Source organism: Pteropus alecto, unplaced genomic scaffold (genome assembly GCF_000325575.1).
Source record: "Pteropus alecto unplaced genomic scaffold, ASM32557v1 scaffold110, whole genome shotgun sequence".
NCBI lineage: Eukaryota > Metazoa > Chordata > Mammalia > Chiroptera > Pteropodidae > Pteropus > Pteropus alecto.
Window position 1 is genome coordinate 7,208,369 of NW_006431920.1, and position 18,922 is coordinate 7,227,290.

The window sequence follows — 18,922 nt, forward strand, 5'->3', positions numbered from 1 at the left end:
TGTGCCAATAAGCGTAGATGACATTTTATGAGCACTGACTTTAAAATGCTGACAGCGTCGCTTCTGTGCAATCAAAAAGAAGGGTTAGAAAGGGGGAACTCGGGAAGGGTTGGGGCGATGTAAGAATAGCATGCTAGGAAATGAAGGTTAAGAACAGAATTTCTAGAAGAAAAAAAAACTTCTCTTCAAACCGATGGCTAAGCCAAGAAAGAAAATTCCCACCAACTTCTTATTCAACAAGTGTTTCAGGAATGTCAACTGAAGTTTGACTTTATTATGAAGGGAGCTTTTTTCAGAGAAACAAAATATTGAGTTTTAATATCAGAAATGTTTTTATATATCTTTATTCTTCGAACTTCATGTCAAATTACAAAGTCCACACCATGTAGTTTAAGATATACACTTCTTCAGGCAATAACCAAGAAAACACTGAAAATGAAATCACAGTAAACAATCAATTTTTAAGTATAGAAATCATGTTACATTTCAGTATGGTCCAATACGACAGTCTAAAAGTAGACCCCCTTTATAACATCACAGATGTACACTTTTCTTACTCAAAGAAAGCCCACAAAGCGATTTTTTTAAGTATTAAAGTTATATCACAGGGCTAATTGCTTAAAACTATAAACTCTTGGAATGTTGGCAGGAAGGTTATGCCAGGTTCATGTTTTTAAACACTGATGAAAACTTGCAAGCTTTAGAGAACATCGTAAAAACCAAATCCATTACTTAATAACAAAGTCGTACTTAGAAAGTAGATATCGCCTTCAATTTTGTTATTGGTACAATTTTTAACCCTTTTCCTGTTTAGAAAAAGTTTGCTAACTTCTTGTGCAGGAAAGCTGCATTTTCTAGGATTTGGCATTTTCAGCGATCAAGAATTACTATATTTTTGTAAATGGAATTAACCACTGCTAAAACCAGAATGCTATCAATAGAATGATGTCATTTGTTTCCAAAGACTATTGATATACTAGAGCAATGCAAAAATAATAATAAAAGCAAGATAGTTCATGGCAAACTTTGGGAGTGAGGTTAGGGCTGTAATCCACGAGTTATCTCAGGGTAAATGCTGCAGCTGCAAGCATTGCAGGCGAATGTTCTCGGGGCAAACGGGAAACGGGTTAATGAAATTTAAGTTAAAAAACACCGGCGGGGGACGTGGGAGGGGTACATGTAGGGAGAGATGAGGAGGTACCAGCTTGAAACTGCTCAACTTACTGAACGGAGAAGGGTTCAGGAGTCTTCATAGAGCTGATCTCTAGAAAACAACAGCTCTTAGGATCCATTCTTTTAGGATCTATAGTTTGTATTCAGATGTGTGTAACAGATTTGGGAATTTTCTTTGAAATTTCAAGTTTTCCTCCCCAAGTATCTTCTGGTTCTACTATTATTTCTTTTAATAGGATTACTGTTTTTCTAATCAACCAATTTTTTTTGTTTTTGAAAGGGTAATATTAAAACATACTATTTTTCAAGTCACTAAAGGTGGTTTGGGTTAGAAAGTAATTTGTTTGAAAGGGGATTCTACTTATTTGATTTCATATTTGCTGTGACATCTGCTGTGACATCTACACCTGGCATTTGGTATTCTAGGACTGAAAGGAATTATTAAAAATGAGAAAAATGAAACGCGATACAGATTAAATCAGCCTTATTAGATGTTTCTGAAAAGAAACAACTTTTATTCTACATCAGTGATAAACTATATATCCATCTGACACTATTTCAAGTCACAATTTGCACTATCTCTCCGTTGAAGCATTGAATCTTCTTTTTCTAAATATGACCTTTTAAAATCATTCGAAAGCAAACAATTATTCTGAAGATAAAGCATCTGAAAAAATTCAACCTATCCCGACTTTAATTTTTAGATCACGACATCCTGATACAGAAGAGGCTCCATTCAATTTCCTTCATATTTTTACTTCTTGGTGATTTCTTTCCAAATTTTATGATAAACTATAATAAGGAGAATAACACTGAAAACATAATACAAATATACAAGAATACAAGTAAAGTTCAAAACAGAACACCATATTGCAATATCTCCAAGTATGATGTGTTTGTCATATGCCCCAAAACTATAGGGCCTTTGGTCCTCAACACAGATCCACTTTTTTTTTTTTTTTTTTTTTGCCTTTTGATGTCTAAAGTAGACAAGAATCAAGAAAATAATTAAAGTCTTGATTTGAACACATCTTAATTGGTGCAATATTACTCTTAATAATGCTCAAATAACAATAGACAAGCAATACATATAAAAAGACTATGTATCATACAAGCAATGTTTTTAGGATCACAAATAACTTGCACACTGACATAAAAACCTACAAATTAAATCTTACCTCATTAAGTTTTCATGTAAATTAGTAAGAATACTATTATCCGAAGCATTCTAAATTATTTCATTTTCTAGTGTAGAAAGGTAATGGTAGAAAGCGTGTTTTTTAGTAAGCTACCAATAGACACACGCACACGCACACACACCAGTGCAAACTATCAAAAGAGAATTCTAATTTTCAAGTGAAAAATATTAAACCTCTACACTAAAAGTAGGAGGGCTGCAGAGTGTAAATTTCCATTATAAATGTGACACATAGACAACTCAATGTACATATGGTCAGTAAAATAAAGAATAACTTTCTATCCTTCTTTTAGGTTCTAATCTGTCCAATTCTAAAAGTTTGATATGGTCCTGGTTTTGACAGCTAACTAGAAGGCTCTGAAAATTTTCATGGTAAGCTACCAGAGACTAATTATCCACTGGTGTTACACTTGCTATATTTGCTTCTTTAGTATTAAGCCATAACCCTCTCCTGCTATTTTGTTTCATGCGGCACCAACCAAACTTCATTTTTTTCTAATAAAAATAAATATATAAAGAAGACACTGTCAGGCATATATTCACAAAGTCTCAATTTCTTAAAACATAAGTATGGGTATATTTATTTCTCTCAAATGCATACAAGACAATAATTACACAGCAACAAAGCTTTTGTTCAACAATGATTTGATTCATAAGCATTTGAAATTTACATAATTTCACATCCATACCCTTACATTTTTAAATATTTGTAAGTAAAAAAGCCCCCCAAATAACCAATCCTTATATTTCCTATTTATCCCTCTATACATCCAAACTTTAAAAAGTTACAAACTGAACATTATACAGAACATATAAATCATGTTTAAAAACTCGAGGTTTTAAAATCACTGTTCCTCAATATGATTCAGAAAAGTCCTCATGCTGACAAGGGCAGTCCCAGGTGGTAAAGCAAATTGCAGGAGGAGAAGAAAGAAGAGACAGACACAAGTTTGCTGTCTTAATATTTTACTCATCCTGTCAGTTAAAAATGGTGATGTCATGAGAAATAACAGTTTAGATTTAATATGAGGAATGGAATTTTGCCTCACAGTTTGAGACATGCATTTCAAGTATTTTCCTATTTGATCTGAGCTCCCTGTAGCAGACTGATACTGAAAGAGAATAATTATTTCCTTCCATACATTCGCTCGATGTCCGCCTGGTAATGTGTTTTAAGCTCTTTGCGTTTCAGCTTGAAGGCATCTGTCACTAGACCGGTTTCAGGGGTCCACGGTTCAGGACTCAAACGAATTTTTACTGGAATTTCAAACTTTTCCAGACTTGCTGAGATGGTGGGACCAAAAAAAAAAAAAAAAAGGTAAATTTGAAGTCCTGAAAAATGTACAATTAAAATTCTTAGCAAATAGTGTAAATTCCCTGGTCTTTGAGCACCTGTCAGATGCACAGCCAACACCCTCTAAGCAATCCACCCATCAGAAATACTAGTAGAAGTAAAGACACAGATACGGATGAAAATCACAATAGGGAAAAAACTTTAAATACATGTCCATTAATAGAATGAGTTAAATTATGATACTGGCATAAAATAGAACGCAATTCGATCATCGAAAATAAGTTAGATCTACATGGTATTATGGTATGAATACATAAAGTTTTTACAATATATTGTTAATTTTTAAAAAGGCAATTTTTAAAAAAAAATCCTGGATAAACTTGTATGTATCTAGATGTATAGGATAAGGACACGCACCGACTGTAAAGTGTGTACACCTCTAAGGGCTAGGATCCAGGATTAAGGAGAAGGGAATGTCACTTTTTACTTTACACCTATTTTTTTCCTTTGAATTTATTATAAAGAGCATAATCACTTTAGAAACTAAGAAGTAATAAAAGTTTAACCAGGCTATTCACTGTAAAAGCTATGAAGGATGGAATGTTTGTTCGCTATTGTGTTCCTAACATGCTGTTTGATACCAGTAGATTGTCAACACTGGAGGGATGGAGGGATGGAAAATCGGTAAACACCTAGCCATAGTAATTTTATGTGTGCGTGTGTATATATATGCATACATATATATATACACACACACATACATTTATATATTTATAAATAAACACGATAAATAATATATATGTATAAATATATATTATATATAATTATAATTATTACAGCCCTCATTTCACCAACTGCTCATGTGGTTATAAGCTGTGTTTGTTTTCCTCAAACTCTGGTCCAGTGGGATTTTACTTCTCAGCAGTCTGCCCTGCAGACCAGCTGTGCCTGGCCAGCCCCCGATAACCACAGACAACAATTCCTTACAATACTGATTCTATTCAAATACAGACTTGGCTTAGGAACGAAGCTAAATCCCTTCTTGGCATCACATATAAAAATTAACTCAAAATAAGGACATAAATGTAAGAGCTAAAACTATAAAACTAAAAAACACAGGGGTATACCTTTGTGACTTGGCTTAGGCAATGGTTTCTCACAAGGTTTTATTCTTCAAAGATTAAAAGAATCCCAGGAGTGGTCTCCAAATGGAAAAACCAGCATGAGCGAGAGCAGCATGGCTCGGGCCTCAGGACTTCAGGGCCAGAAGAGTGTGACATTCCCGAGATGCACGGGAGTGGAAAGCAAGCACTGGAAGACCAGGCGAGTTTTTCAGTTTCAGACTGCTCAGTGCTAGACTCTATGACCTGGCTCACAATTATGCTGCATGCAGAGCACTATCGTCTAAACCAGAGTTTGAGGAAAACAAACACAGCTTACAACCACGTGAGCAGTTGGTGAAATGAGGGCTGTAATAACTGTAAGTTTTCTTCCTTATTTTGTTGTATACATGGTAAGCAAATACTTTCATTTTCCTCCCTCTTATTCTCCTGTTACATTATGTATTAATGAGTAAACATTATATCACAATATTTAACTTACAGGGTCTCAAAGGAGAAGAGTAAAAATCACTCACGGGGTTTGCATCCTCCTCTGGGAAACATATTTTCAGGTGGATGCAGGCCAGCTGTACCATGCTAGGTGGGGATCAGACTTTATTGTTGTCTTTACTTGGACATTAACTATGGTTTAAGAAGATGTACAAAGGGGCCAAGCTGACACGGGGTAGACTATGGTGGTCAGCTTTGTGTGTCAACTGGGCTAGGCTAGAGTTCCCAGTTATCCAATAAAACTGTAATCTAAGGTATCGCTTTGAAGGTTTTTTATGGATGTGATTAAGTCTATAATCAGTTCATTTTACGTGAGGAAAACTCCCCTAGATAATCTCTGTGGATCTGATTCAGTCAGTTGAAAAGCCTTAAGAGCAGAGCTGAGGTGTCCGCAGAGAAGTAAAATCCCACTGGACCAGAGTGGTCGTGCCTGAATCCCAGCCCACCCTCTCAGCAGTCTGCCCTGCAGACCAGCTGTGCCTGGCCAGCCCCCGATAACCACAGACACCAATTCCTTACAATACTGATTCTATTCAAATACAGACTTGGCTTAGGAACGAAGCTGAATCCCTTCTTTGCATCACATATAAAAATTAACTCAAAATAAGGACATAAATGTAAGAGCTAAAACTATAAAACTAAAAAACACAGGGGTATACCTTTGTGACTTGGCTTAGGCAATGGTTTCTCAGATGATATCAAAAGTACAAGCAACAAAAAGTTTTAAATAAATTGTATCATATCAAGACTGTTATGTTTTAACGGATACCATTAAGAAAATAAAAAACAATCCAAAGAATGAGAGAAAATATTTACAAATCACATATCTGATAATGGACTTATATCTAGACTATATAAGGAACACATACAACTCAATAATAAAAAGACAAATAACCTCATTAAAAAAATGGGTTAAGGATCGGAATAGACATTTTTCTGGAGAAGATATACAATGGCCTATAAGTACACGAAAAGATGCTCAACATCATTAACCACCAAAAAAACAAATCAAAACCACAATGAGATACCAGTTCACACCCACTAGACTAGGATGGCTAGAATCAAAAGGATAAACAATAACAAGTATTGGCAAGGATGGAGGGAAACTGAAAACTGTATACGACGCTAGTGGGAATATAAAACGGTGCCACCACTCTAGAAAGTAGTTTTGAAAAATAGTCTAGCAAGTCTAGGTAGTTCCTCCAAAGGTCCAACATGAAGTGAACGCAGGCTCAGCAATTCCACTGTTAAGTATCTGCCCGAGAGAAATAACCATGTCCACACAGAAACTTGTATATGAATACTCTTAGCAGCATTATTTAATAGCAGCCAAAGCAGAAGCAACTCAAATGCCTATCAACTGATGAATGGATAAACAAAATGGATATATATCCACATTATGAAATATTACATGCTACAAGGAAACATCGATGAACATGGATGAACGTTATGCTAAGTGAAAGAAACAAGTCACAAAAAAAACATATATTGTTATGATTCTATTGAAACAAAATCCCCAGAACAGGCAAATCTATAGAAATAAAGCACATTAGTGGTTGCCAAGGGCAGGAGGTTTGGAGTATAATGGGAAGTGACTGATGGACACAGGATTTCTCTTTGGGGTGACAGCACTTCTAAAACTGACTGTGATGATGGCTGTACGATTCTGTGAATACACGAAAAACTATTTACTTGTACCTAGTAAATAAGTGAGTTGTTTCATACCTGAATTTTATCTCAATAAAGTTGTTAAAATATAAATAAAATTTAAAAATAAGCAAAAACTATCTAAAAGTATGCTTATTGTTTCAGTATTCTATCTTAGAAATTATGTAGGTTTCTAACAAATATCTATTAACTCAATTTAGCATCAGTCCAAGGTTTTAAGTTACCTAAAAATGCTGGAAACTAACTGCAAGCTGATATACTAACAAAACATAATCACTGTTAAAATAAAGAGCCAGAATAATGATTCCATCTGGTTAAATGCAATTTACATTTTAAATAAACTTGAATAACATCCAAGGAGAAAAAAGGTGCATACTTGCATTACACTTAATGCTGATGACTCAGAAGGTATAACTGTTTTATTAAACCAACAATATTAAACCAATCTTGTCACACACCCCCACTCCCAGTGCCCCCAACCCCCAAACACCACCACAGGGAATATAGGTCATCTTAGTCCAACAAACTACCAGTACACTAACAGCGTAGAAAGTGTAAAAACAGAGTCCTGGGTGATTCGCTAAGTGCTGCGGTGGCCAGGAAACCGAGCAGGGCCTGGGAAGCCGCTGAAGTAAGAGATGAAAAGGACCGACCCAGAAAGCAGAGGTGCAGAGTGTTCTGACGCAAGCGCCAGGCGCAGGAGGGGCGACTCGTGTGTCCCGCTGCAGGGCTTGAACGGGGGTTGAATGGGGTCTGGTAAGTATGTTCTATCTACTAATGGCAGGAAAAAACAATTGGTTTCTGAGCAGGAAATGGTGTAACCTAAGCTCTGTAATACAAGAGGATAAATACTTCTAAGTACCCTCTTCCCATCTCAGGTCTTAGAATCAGTATGAGACACACTCACCTGAAACAGCAGCTTCAGAAAGCACTTTCAGTACCTCGTTCTCCATTTCACAGCTGTTACACAGTTCCTCCCAAGTCCCTTTAAGTCCTTTCTTTCGAGCTAGTTCTGTTAGCTCCTTTTGATTTGGCACAACAAATCCAATGACATAAGAATGATAACTGAAATACATAAAGCGCAACTTAGCTAATGACTAAATGGCATACCACGTTATCTGCAGTTACTGATTACACTGACATTTTAGTATCCAACTCCTTACAGTTTTAAAGAGAATGCATGAGGCATATTTGGTACTGGCATACTTAGTTTATGCAATATCTACTTTTACTGTCTGATTCATAATACGTTCCAATGCTTTGGCGGAATTCATGGTTAATAAACCTCAATCTGGCATATAACAATCCATTTCAACTACACGTAACTGGTATAAACAAAGCCATGTACACATTTTTAAAAGAAAATTATAAATATTAGAAAATTCATATTTTAAAAATCAGTAATTCGCATCAACAGGTTTAACAAAAATAAAAGCTAATGTAAATTAGAAACTGTATCTAAAGAAATTTGGCAGCAAGTCAAAGTAATGTGATTGCATTTATTCTCTTCTTTTGAGAGAATTTTTGTTGACAGAGGAACTGAGTGTTGCCGCTGAAGGCAGCCACCTGAAGACAAGGCAGCAGCATCAGGAAGAGGCCAGTTCCGGTGAATAGCACAAAAGTAAAACCCAGAACCGTAGCATCGCTAGGGAAAATACTTCATTAAAGGGCCGAATCGTTTATAAATCAACGTGATAAGTCATTTGGCAATCAAAGTCTGTTTCTAAATTGGTTCTTCTGATACCAGATCCTGTTTTTTCATAATAATTACTATGTCAACTGCTGTAGTTAAGGTTCCTACGTTGGCCACAAACTATCTGACCACAAACACTGGAAAATACTTATCGCATGCAGTACCATCAGGGAAAAGGTAATCGGAGTGACGATCTAAAATTCCAACTCATTTCCCAAGAATTTCTGGGATTTTAACTTCGATCTCTCCTTCCCGGCTGCCTGTAAATCACTGTGGGCTTCACGCAACTTAAGGCAGAAGGCCAGGGTCCCAAGCGGCTCACATTGAGAGCAGGGCAGTAGGAACCGAGAACAGCCCTGCTTGCTGACCGCCACCCCACCTTCTTTTTCGCTCCCCTTTCCTCTAGACTGGTTCTGCAAAGCCTCCCTAAGCAGAGGGACAGAGAGCCAGGGGGCACCAAGGCAGCAGGAAGGACGTTCTTTTCTTCACCTCCCTATCACACAGGACACTGAAGCGAGAGATAAAACAAAACACGGACACAGAGGAAGACGAGGAGGAAGAGGAGGAAAGAGACATGAGACAAAGGGCCGTCCTCAGAGACAACAAGAAAGAAGAAGGAAGAGTTATTTGTATAATTTTACAAAGAAAGCCCATATCAGGAGGAAACGCCGGTAGCACACGAAATGTTTTTAGTAAAAGTAGCATGAGCTCTGCTTTCTCACCTGTTTGCATATGCGCAAATGTTATCTATCAGTGACAGGTTCTTCAGAGCTGCCTCTACTTTCCCGAGAGAAACATACTCCCCTGCCTGCAGCTTTACGAGGTCCTTTTTACGGTCTGTGCAAGACAAAGGCCGGGGCAGGGGAGACATTGGAGGGTCATGTTAGTAACACCTTTAATACACATAAATACTGGCCATTCCCTAAGTAATGTGCTATAATTAAGTTTACCATAATAGTCATGCTAAAACTAAAAGCGCATAATAAAATCAAGCCCTAATTTTTGTACTATTAAATACATTCCTTAAAAAAAATTAGCTTCTGATGAAGGGGCCCCTTTAGCAGGGCTTCAGGTATGTTCTGCTGAACAGCTATATTCCTGGTATACACATCAGTACCAGGAAGGAAAGCATATACTCAGGGCGACCCGAAAGACCACGCCCTACTTAGAGACACATGATGCAAAACCACGCCACTTCAACACGACAGGGCAGGCTGTGCTGTGCCAAGACCCCGGCCCGCTGACTTGGGAAGAACTCTGGCGAGGGAAGCCTGCGCCCGGGCCTGACGGAGGACCGATTGGGGGCCAGGTGGCCGAGCACTGGCAGAGGACAGAGAAGGGTCAGCTTGAGGTACCGCAGCAGCGAAGGCCACAGCCCAGACGGAGGTGGAGAGGTGAACTGGGCCACACACCAACAGGAACCCTGAACCGAGCCTCAAGGAGAAAAAAAAAGAAAGTGGCCCGGCCCAGTGAGATGAGTGTTTAGCGGTCACACCAAGGCAGTGAGGAGGCGCGTCTGAGCGGGACAAGCGAGGCGAAGAGAGGAATTTCTTGCAACAGGGTGACAAGGTACAGGCCTAACCCATGATCTGTGCTGAGAGGGAGAGAGAAAGGAGACAGCGACGTTGAGCCCATTTCGCATGGTGAATCAGGGCCTTGGGTCAGGTGTGCGGAGCAGAAGGGACAGTCTCTCGTTTCCTCCCAGGCTCTCGTTAGCAAGACTGGGGAGAAACGCTGTTAACTGAGAAAAGCGGTCCCAGAGGATAAACAGGAGACACTGTCGCCCTGCCGAGCTGCCAGGCCTCAGTTCTCACAGGCACGGACATGGCGCTGGCAGTAGGGAGCCCTGTCCAAGGACCTCTGGATAGCAAGGAATTCACAGAAGTTGAGTGTTCCCTATTCAGAAGTTGCCTCTTTAAGGGTTAGCTAATAACAATTAAAAATAACACGCTGTTGAACAGGTTGGGACCTTATAATGTGTAGGCCTTTTAATTCCGCCCGGTCCCTACTGTAAATTTTTATATTCCAGGGATAATGCAACAGACCATAGCAACATTACATAAAGATATATTCTTACGTGATTAAACGGCTTCTCCAAACACACGGAATCTCTTTTTAAAAACTATTTCAGAAACATCCACTTTCAAAAAACAGATCAGAGGGCTCACCAATAATCTTTAAGCAGCCGTCAGGGTCGAACTCTCCGATGTCTCCAGTGCAGAGCCACCTCTGTCCATTTTCATCTTCAAAGAAATCAGCTTTTGTTTTTGCTTCATTTTTGTAGTATCCCATTGTCACATTTTGGCCACCAATAAGAATTTCACCCCTGGGATGTGGTTTATCGGTATTAAAGTACCCACCTAATAAACACAGAATAACTTACAGTTAATTCAATATTTTTATCCCCATGTGCACCATGTGAAAATTTCAAACTGTTAGTTTCTAAACAGGGACTTACAATTTTATTCCAATTAGAGCTTCTCAAAGGAAATAAAGCAATACATGAATGAACAAAACTCGATCAACGGAAAACTAGGTGCATTACTAAATATTTAGAAGATTTAGTCCGTATAATTTCAGAATGACTCCAAGTTTAAATTTATTGAACCTTTTCAAATTCTGCTAAAAGACAGCTGAAAAATTACATCTGAGCATTAGCATCTTTATCTTTACTTTGTATGAAAGAAAAAAAAATCCAAACAAATCATAGATAATATGTACATGTTGACAGGATCAAATAAAAAACTTAAAAAGTAATTAGTATTTAAGTGGCATAAGCAACAAATTTTTATGGAATTATAGGGAAAATTTCCTTCTGATAATCTTTGGTTGAAGCCCTCAGGGGAAAAAAAAAGAAAAAACATATAAAATATCTTTAATTTCATAGAATAAATCTTATGATTTTGCTTCTACAAAAGTTAATGATTATTTATAACATTTCTCAAGTTTTGGCATAATTCTTACTTGTATTTGTGTAATAAAATAATAAGCAAAATAAAAATTATAATTCTTCAGAATCATCTTTGAAACAAGCAAAATAAATATATTCACGTAGCTCTAGATAAAATATTTCTACTACAAAGACAAAAATGAGCACTTGTGAGGAATTTTATATACTAAAATAAGGAAGAAAATGAAGCACAATTCTAATTCTAAAGCTTAATATTATACAAGTTAATGCTCTCTGGTTAAAATAAGTTTTTACCTTCCTCCCAGTTCTTTAATTTGATTTCACAGCAAACTAATGGCGCTCCCACTCTGCCAGTATTGTAGTCCCACACTAAGATGCAAATGAAAAAAGTATTTGATTACAATAGTTAATAAATGGCTTCATTTTTCTAAATTACCAAAAATGATGAATTATCCCAAAGCTTAGGTATCGTCAGAGAATCCTTAAAAGCAGAAGTCACAAGCTGATGAACCACAGGCTGTGTGGCCCACACTGAGTTCTTCTTTTTGTTTTGTTTTTAATCTGAATTGATTATTGACATTTAAAATTCAAGACATTTTATGTGTAAGTGTAGAATCTCCTGGAACAATGGACCTGCCTTTCCAGCAGGTGCAGTCCCCGTTACCGGGGCATGTCTGCTCCAGTCCCCCAGATTCCTTACCCATCACATTTTCTTACATCGGGGCCCGCTTGGCTCATTTAAGTAGCTGCCTGGTTCATGAGCTTATAGCCCCTCCCTTAAGGAATAATGGAGCACAATGGTTTACACATATTCCCCTGTGTAGCAGACCCGACAGCTTTGCAGGACAAACCACCCCTCCCATCTTCTCCCGTGTATCACTATTTCAACATGAGACCTGGGATGTCAGTCATGCTATCACGCCCTATTTAAATTCATACAATAAAGAGTTCAAAGCCCAGGCCGGAGATTAAGATTCCAAACTTTCAATAATCTGGGAAAAGAACCCACCACTATTATAAATTACTATTGCAATTGAGTTTCTTCTTCAAAGATCAAATATCAGAAATGCTGAGATTTAATACTTTACAGAGTCTTACGGGCAACACAGTGTAACTGATTAATCATACAATCAATGTGAATCTTAAAAACAGAAATTAAGGATCTTCAAAAGAAAGGAACCATATGTGTACGTATTTAAGATTGCTTGCGTACCTCCTGCGAAACAAAATTTAGAAGTAGCTTCCAAAAATACATAAAATACAGAGAACATAACTGAAAAAAAGGAAAATACAGAAGTAATGCAAGATAAACTTGGCATAAGAATAGTACACAGAAGTACTCAAGGCAAATAGGGAAAAATCATCAGTTAAGAGGTTTAGTATCTATCAGTATCTAGAAAATACAAAGTAGAAACAGTTCTTTCTAGGACTAGGAAGCACATTCTCCCACAGCTGGGACACACGCGACGCTACAGGATTCACATGGGAACGCTCGGGTCACCTCCTCCACCACGTCTTCATGATAAACTCTGAAAATTACGTTCTCTAGACCTGAACCTACTCTCTCTCTATACTTACACAGATCACCACCACCCCCACGAAACATTTCTGAACTTCAGCCTTAATACACATACCTAAACAACTAGACAAAACATGTTAATTTTCTATATAAACAGAAATTTAATAACTGATGTAACAAAATAAATGTATACAATATAGCCAATGCCTGGTACTAAAACTTCTTATCCAGAGTGCTAAGTAGTAAGTAGTTTTTAATATTACATAGTTTAATGTGCAAAAGTCTTCTAGATAAATTACTGACTATTAGATACACCTACTGCATTCTAAAACCTTCTATCAATCATCAGAGAACACAGAACTTACCATTATTCTGCTACTCAAATAAACACTTTAACCACTCTTTTCCTATCACCCACAACCAAACCACCTGGAGCTGCCCGCTCCGGCCCGACCCTCCACTGTGCGCACTGACCTTCTGTGATCGTTCCGGCTCCAGCACACTCGGTGAGTCCATAGCCCTGACCAACAGGACAGCAAAAGCAGATATTCATGAATCGCTGTGTGGTTGCGGACAGTGGAGCACCCCCGCACAACAGAATCCGAATGTTTCCACCGAGCAAGCTTCGAACTTTCCGGAAAATAAGCCTAAGAAATTAATCAGAGAATCACAGGATTGTAGAACTGAATGGTATTTCCCAAGTCATACAGACTAATCTCCCCATTTTGATATATGAAATGTTGAGATTAAGTGCTTTGTCTAAGGCCACATAGCCAGTTCAACAGGTTCTCTTGAACCACTATTTAAATCTTAATTTTTAGAAGTTCAACCAAGTAAAGGACATGGGATTTTCTCTTAAATACTTTTCAAGTAATAGTTGAATTCAAAATTATCAGTTTAATTTTGTACAGTAATGGAAAACCCCTGCTAATGACCAGAACAATTCATTTTATATCAACGTATAATACATGTGATATGAACACTGAAAAATCATACTATATCTTTATACAATTTAGTATTAAAAGCAAATTAATTTTTTGCGTTAGCTTACTGCATTAGAAATGCGTATGTTTGTATACGTCAATGTCTTTTTAAAATTTTTACTAATTCAAGTTCGGAAGTGTTAATTGTTTAAAAATAACTGGTAAATTTTTTAAAAAAGAAAACAATTCAAACATCTAACTGAAATGTTTCTGAAAATACACAAATAAAAAAAAGATTGCTTACTACCTTGATCAAAAGGAGGGTTTTTTAAAGTAACTTTGAAAAAGGCAAAGACCAAGTGGCAATCATTTTTTTTTAAATAATTACTCTTAAAAATAATATGAACAGGCTTTACAAAAAAGGTTATATATCATGTTAGAGATAACTAAAAGGCAGGAAAAAATTTATAAAGTTTTAAAAAATGTGTAGCATCTGAAAACCATACTAATATTTCCATAAAAAATATAAATAGCATACTTTTATTTTCTAATTTTTAGGCTATTTAATAAATTAAATTTACTTTATTAGCACCACAAAAACAAAAAATTAACAGTTTATGGTAAGACTGGTCATTTAATACGTTAAACACAAGAAAATCATATTTAGTTGCCATTTTATATTTATATCGAAGTAAATTTAAAAGCAAAAAGAAACTTCCTCAAAATAATTAAAATCATGTGTCCACATAAAATATAAACATACTATTCAATACAATAGAACTGTAAGTGAAATTTTTTTCAAATAACATTGCAATCTTTTTTAATTGCTCATATTCTTATGCAAGATGGATTTTTAAAGAGTCTCTTTGGTTTTGTAAAATAAATTTATTGCTCATTACTATTTCAATTAACAAGGCTATTAATGTGAACAAAATGACTAAATTATCAAGAGGGAGGGCCTTTACTTGCCTGTCACACAGGGGAGTACTACGCCCTTTTGAAATCTGTTCCATTTTGTAATTATAGGCCAGAATAAAGAGATTACGTTGAAAACTACTCATTTCATTCACTTTATTCATGACATTTTTGTAGATCCGATCCATGATTTCCTAGATGTATAAAAACGAGTATACAGTAAATAATGCTATCAGCTGCCGTACGCATATTAAAATCTTAACATCAGATTATTGTCAGTATTGAGGCATTTTAAAAGATATATTCTATCAGGAACAAACTTTTAAAATAGAGTCATGGTTAGTTTAAAATTGAGATTTCTGTAAAAACAATTTTTAATAGCAGAAATATATCTAGATGCTCATATGAGTAGTAAAAAAAGAAATGAAAGCTTTAGAGCAGTAATAGCTATCATTATTGATTCTTTATATTGCTTTTCTTGTTTATCTTATTTATTCTGAACTAAAAACTAAACTCACTAAACAAATGAACAACTAACTATATCAAATGGTTTTTAAAATTCTCATAACTCTATCTCATAAAGACATGGAGTACCACGTTCTCTGCTCACAAGAGGCACGTGGGGTTCTTCTGGCTGGTAGCTGAGTTTCGATGCTGCCATAATCTCCCTTGTCCGCACTGCACTTTGATTGGTAGGCCTATTACTATGAAGCAAACTTTAAAGACTTCAAAAGTTTTCCTCTACAATTTTAAATTATATTTAATTTTTACACAACTGAAATTTTAAAGTAAAATACGACTAAGAAAACTATACACCTACAGAAATTCCAAAACTGCTGGTCATTTATATTTGACCTTGGAATAACTGTATAATTATGCTTGGATGTGAGCACTCAGGTATCTGACAATAAAATTCCCAACAATGACAAACAAATTCAGAAAGCCACATAAAACTTAAAGAGACAGAAAATCACTGAATCCCACTTCTACTGATCTTACCCTCAGACCCCTCCCCAGGGCTGGTATTATATTGGGGTGCACAGTGCTTCTCAGGTAACTCGAAGGTACACCAACTTCTTTTTGGGGGTGTCTATAACAGACTGTCCCTGAGGACTCAGGAGGTAAGCGTGTGACTTGCCTATTTAGGAGGAGGTGATCTTAAGCCTCCTCGCCTATCTCCTGCAGGGTTTCAGGGTTCTACTAAGAGCAAACAGATCTCATGAAAATGATCCGAACAAGAAGCTACTTAGGGAAAGGAGCTGATAATATCATACAGATGCTGAAAATAAGAAAAAAAAAAAAAGCTAAAATAAGGCTGAATAAATCCTGCAGAGCTTAAAACAATATAGATAATCGATAAGGAATAAATCCTACATAAACTACCTTGACAACAATATCTTTTCCACTAGCATTTATCCTCTGAAGCAGATGACACTTCTTTAGTACGCAATATTAATTAATGGTCAATTCTTACCGGAACCGCTGCCATTAGTGTTGGCCGCAACATGGATGTATCCCCTTTGCTTCCTTTTTTTATTTTTGAAGACTATAGAGAGAGAAAAAAAAAAATCTATATAAAGTGATCCTTATTTTAAAAATTCAAAGGAATTCTTAGACCAAAAAGCATATTATAAATTCAACATTTTAATTTACTCGTATTCTAATAGGCACTTAAAAGGGAAGTGCTTATTTAAAAATGATTAACTATCATCTTTACAAAATATTGTCAAATTGATGGGGGGAAATGTGTTAAAAATAATTACGATTTTTTAGTATCTGAACACAGACATTTAATTTACCTGATCTGCTAAAGTCTGTGGTGATGAGTAGCCAATGCAGCATCCATGAGAAAGACAAACGAGCTCACCACTTAATTCTAATACATGGGCCAGAGGCAAATATCCGATGTAAATGTCTTCCTCTCTGAAAGAAGAGGGAGACAGAAGAAGCAACCATGAGGTGCCGTCTCTGCTGAGAGTGACTGCTATGGGAGCAAGCCTGAAGGGTACGTCAGGGCGTCGATTTGGGAAGAGGGAAAGTGAGTGAGAGAGACAGACACTTGGGGGTGTGAAGGCAAAAAGGACTCCAGCTCAGCCTAAAACTGAGGGGGCAGACACTCTAAGCAAGTGGCCTTGTTTCCAGTCCTACTTGAAGACGCTCATTCATCAAGTATGAGTGTTGCAGAAGCCAAGTGCTAAGGCAGAAGAAATAGGAGTTTGGGGGGAGAAAAATGAAGCGTTCTTTCCGACAGTAGAAATCATCCAAGGAGGAAATGGTCTTTAAAGCCAGTGGGCTGCCAGAGTTCAAATAGAATCCACAGAGAGTTCAAACAGAATCCGCCACTGTCAGCCAGGAAGATTACAGAAAGAAGAGTCCTGTTCTGAGAGTTAAACGGAATTATACCTCATATAAGAAAATGTACACGCATGTATGTGAGTCTATTTCAAGAACGGTCCCCATCCCCTAACTATGAAGGGCAACTGAGGCAAATTCACAAGGGAACTGTTGCTCTTAATTTTTTCTGAAGGCTATGCACACATGACAAATTTCTTCGCCACCAAATCCAATTCCACAGTAAGCAGTATGTGCACACGCACGCATGGGTGTGTAATTTCTGTGCACAAGGGCATCAAAAATATCCAACCACTGCACCGGATCAGCCATCGGCATACTGATCCCGTCTCTGGGACCCGTCCCTTTTCAGTCCCTGGAGGCCCATCTGGTCTGCCCCACCAGTCTCCGGCGCCGTGATCTCCACCCCATCCTGCTACTAATGGAGTGTGACTGAATAGAGAACCTCAGTAATCGTGTACCGGATATATTAAGTTATTTTGTTCACCTGAATTTTAACACATTTAGGTATAAAAATGACTACAGAAGTAACAACACCGATTAATTTAAATTAAGGGATTTGTCGGTTAAAATTTGCAGTTTTAAGTAAAAAAGTTAACTATTAACGATGATATCTATAAACTGCATTTTAAACTTCATGACTATAACTGTTCTGTAATTAATTTTAATGTTCTTTTTTGAAGGGAACGCCTACTGTAAATAGACTCCAAAGGACTAACTGCTAAATAACACACATTAATGTAACGACAGACGTAGACACCGCACCGCCGCGCATGCGCGCATCGGGCCAGGAGGACGCACCCCAGGCGCGGAATCCGTTCCGCCATCCCCGTCACGCCAGCAATGATGTTGCTGTGGGAGATCATGACGCCCTTGGGCAGCCCCGTGGAGCCGCTGGTGTACATGATTACTGCGATGTCTGTCGGCGCTGGTTTGCTCTGAGGTCTGTTATCTGTATCAGAGGAAAAAAACGCACTTCTAAGAAATTTAGCCATATCGCCAATTTTTCATAATCATTTATTTGTTAACTCAATGCAACAACTATTAATTGTAATCATACAAACGTCAGCAAAACAGATCAAGTCCCTGCATATAAGGGACATATATTCTCTTGAGACAGACAAGCATATAAACCTATAATATAGTAAGAGCTATGAAGAAAAATGAAGCAAGACAAGGTGAAAAGATGAGAGAAGCTATTTAGATGGAAAAGCCAGGAAAGGCCTTTCTGTAGAGTTGCTATTTTAGTGAAGACCTGGGTAAAGTGAGAAAGTGGAAAATAAGCAAGTGCGAAGGCCCTGAGGTAAGACTGTGCTTGGCACTGGTCCAGACCAGCGAGCAGTTTGGGGGGGACAGTGAGAAAGAGGGGGAAGTGGCAGGAAATGAAGGCCGCGACCACCTCATGTAGAGCCTGAGGCCACGCTAAGGACTTCAGACTTCACTACGGGGTGGAAAGCACCGTTGTTTCAAAGAGGGGCTTGCCCTCATCTGTGACAGGATCACTTGGGCTGCCGTGTGGCTGCCTAACTTAAGAAAGGAAGGAAAGGAGGTAGGGAGGCAAAAGACTATGCCAGCAATTCAACTAAAACACAGGGTGGCTGGACTAGGGTACCCAGGCATTTGTAGACATTGTCTCTGCCCCCCAGTGGTAAAGTTAACTTGGCTA

At 37.5% G+C, this 18,922-nt stretch overlaps 1 protein-coding gene across 1 annotated transcript in view; it reads right to left on the reverse strand.

The window, feature by feature from the left end:
• Positions 1-328: 328 nt before the first annotated feature.
• The window catches only part of ACSL3 (acyl-CoA synthetase long chain family member 3), a 57,693-nt gene continuing 39,099 nt past the window's right edge, over positions 329-18,922 (reverse strand). The window contains exons 6-14 of the mRNA XM_025043265.1: positions 16,704-16,827; positions 16,379-16,450; positions 14,959-15,098; positions 13,541-13,713; positions 11,842-11,916; positions 10,805-10,996; positions 9,359-9,473; positions 7,851-8,008; positions 329-3,655 (exon numbers count right to left, since the gene is read on the reverse strand). Coding sequence (XP_024899033.1) covers positions 3,498-3,655; positions 7,851-8,008; positions 9,359-9,473; positions 10,805-10,996; positions 11,842-11,916; positions 13,541-13,713; positions 14,959-15,098; positions 16,379-16,450; positions 16,704-16,827 — 1,207 coding nt within the window. The 3' untranslated portion in view covers positions 329-3,497. The remainder of the gene's footprint in view (positions 3,656-7,850; positions 8,009-9,358; positions 9,474-10,804; positions 10,997-11,841; positions 11,917-13,540; positions 13,714-14,958; positions 15,099-16,378; positions 16,451-16,703; positions 16,828-18,922) is intronic.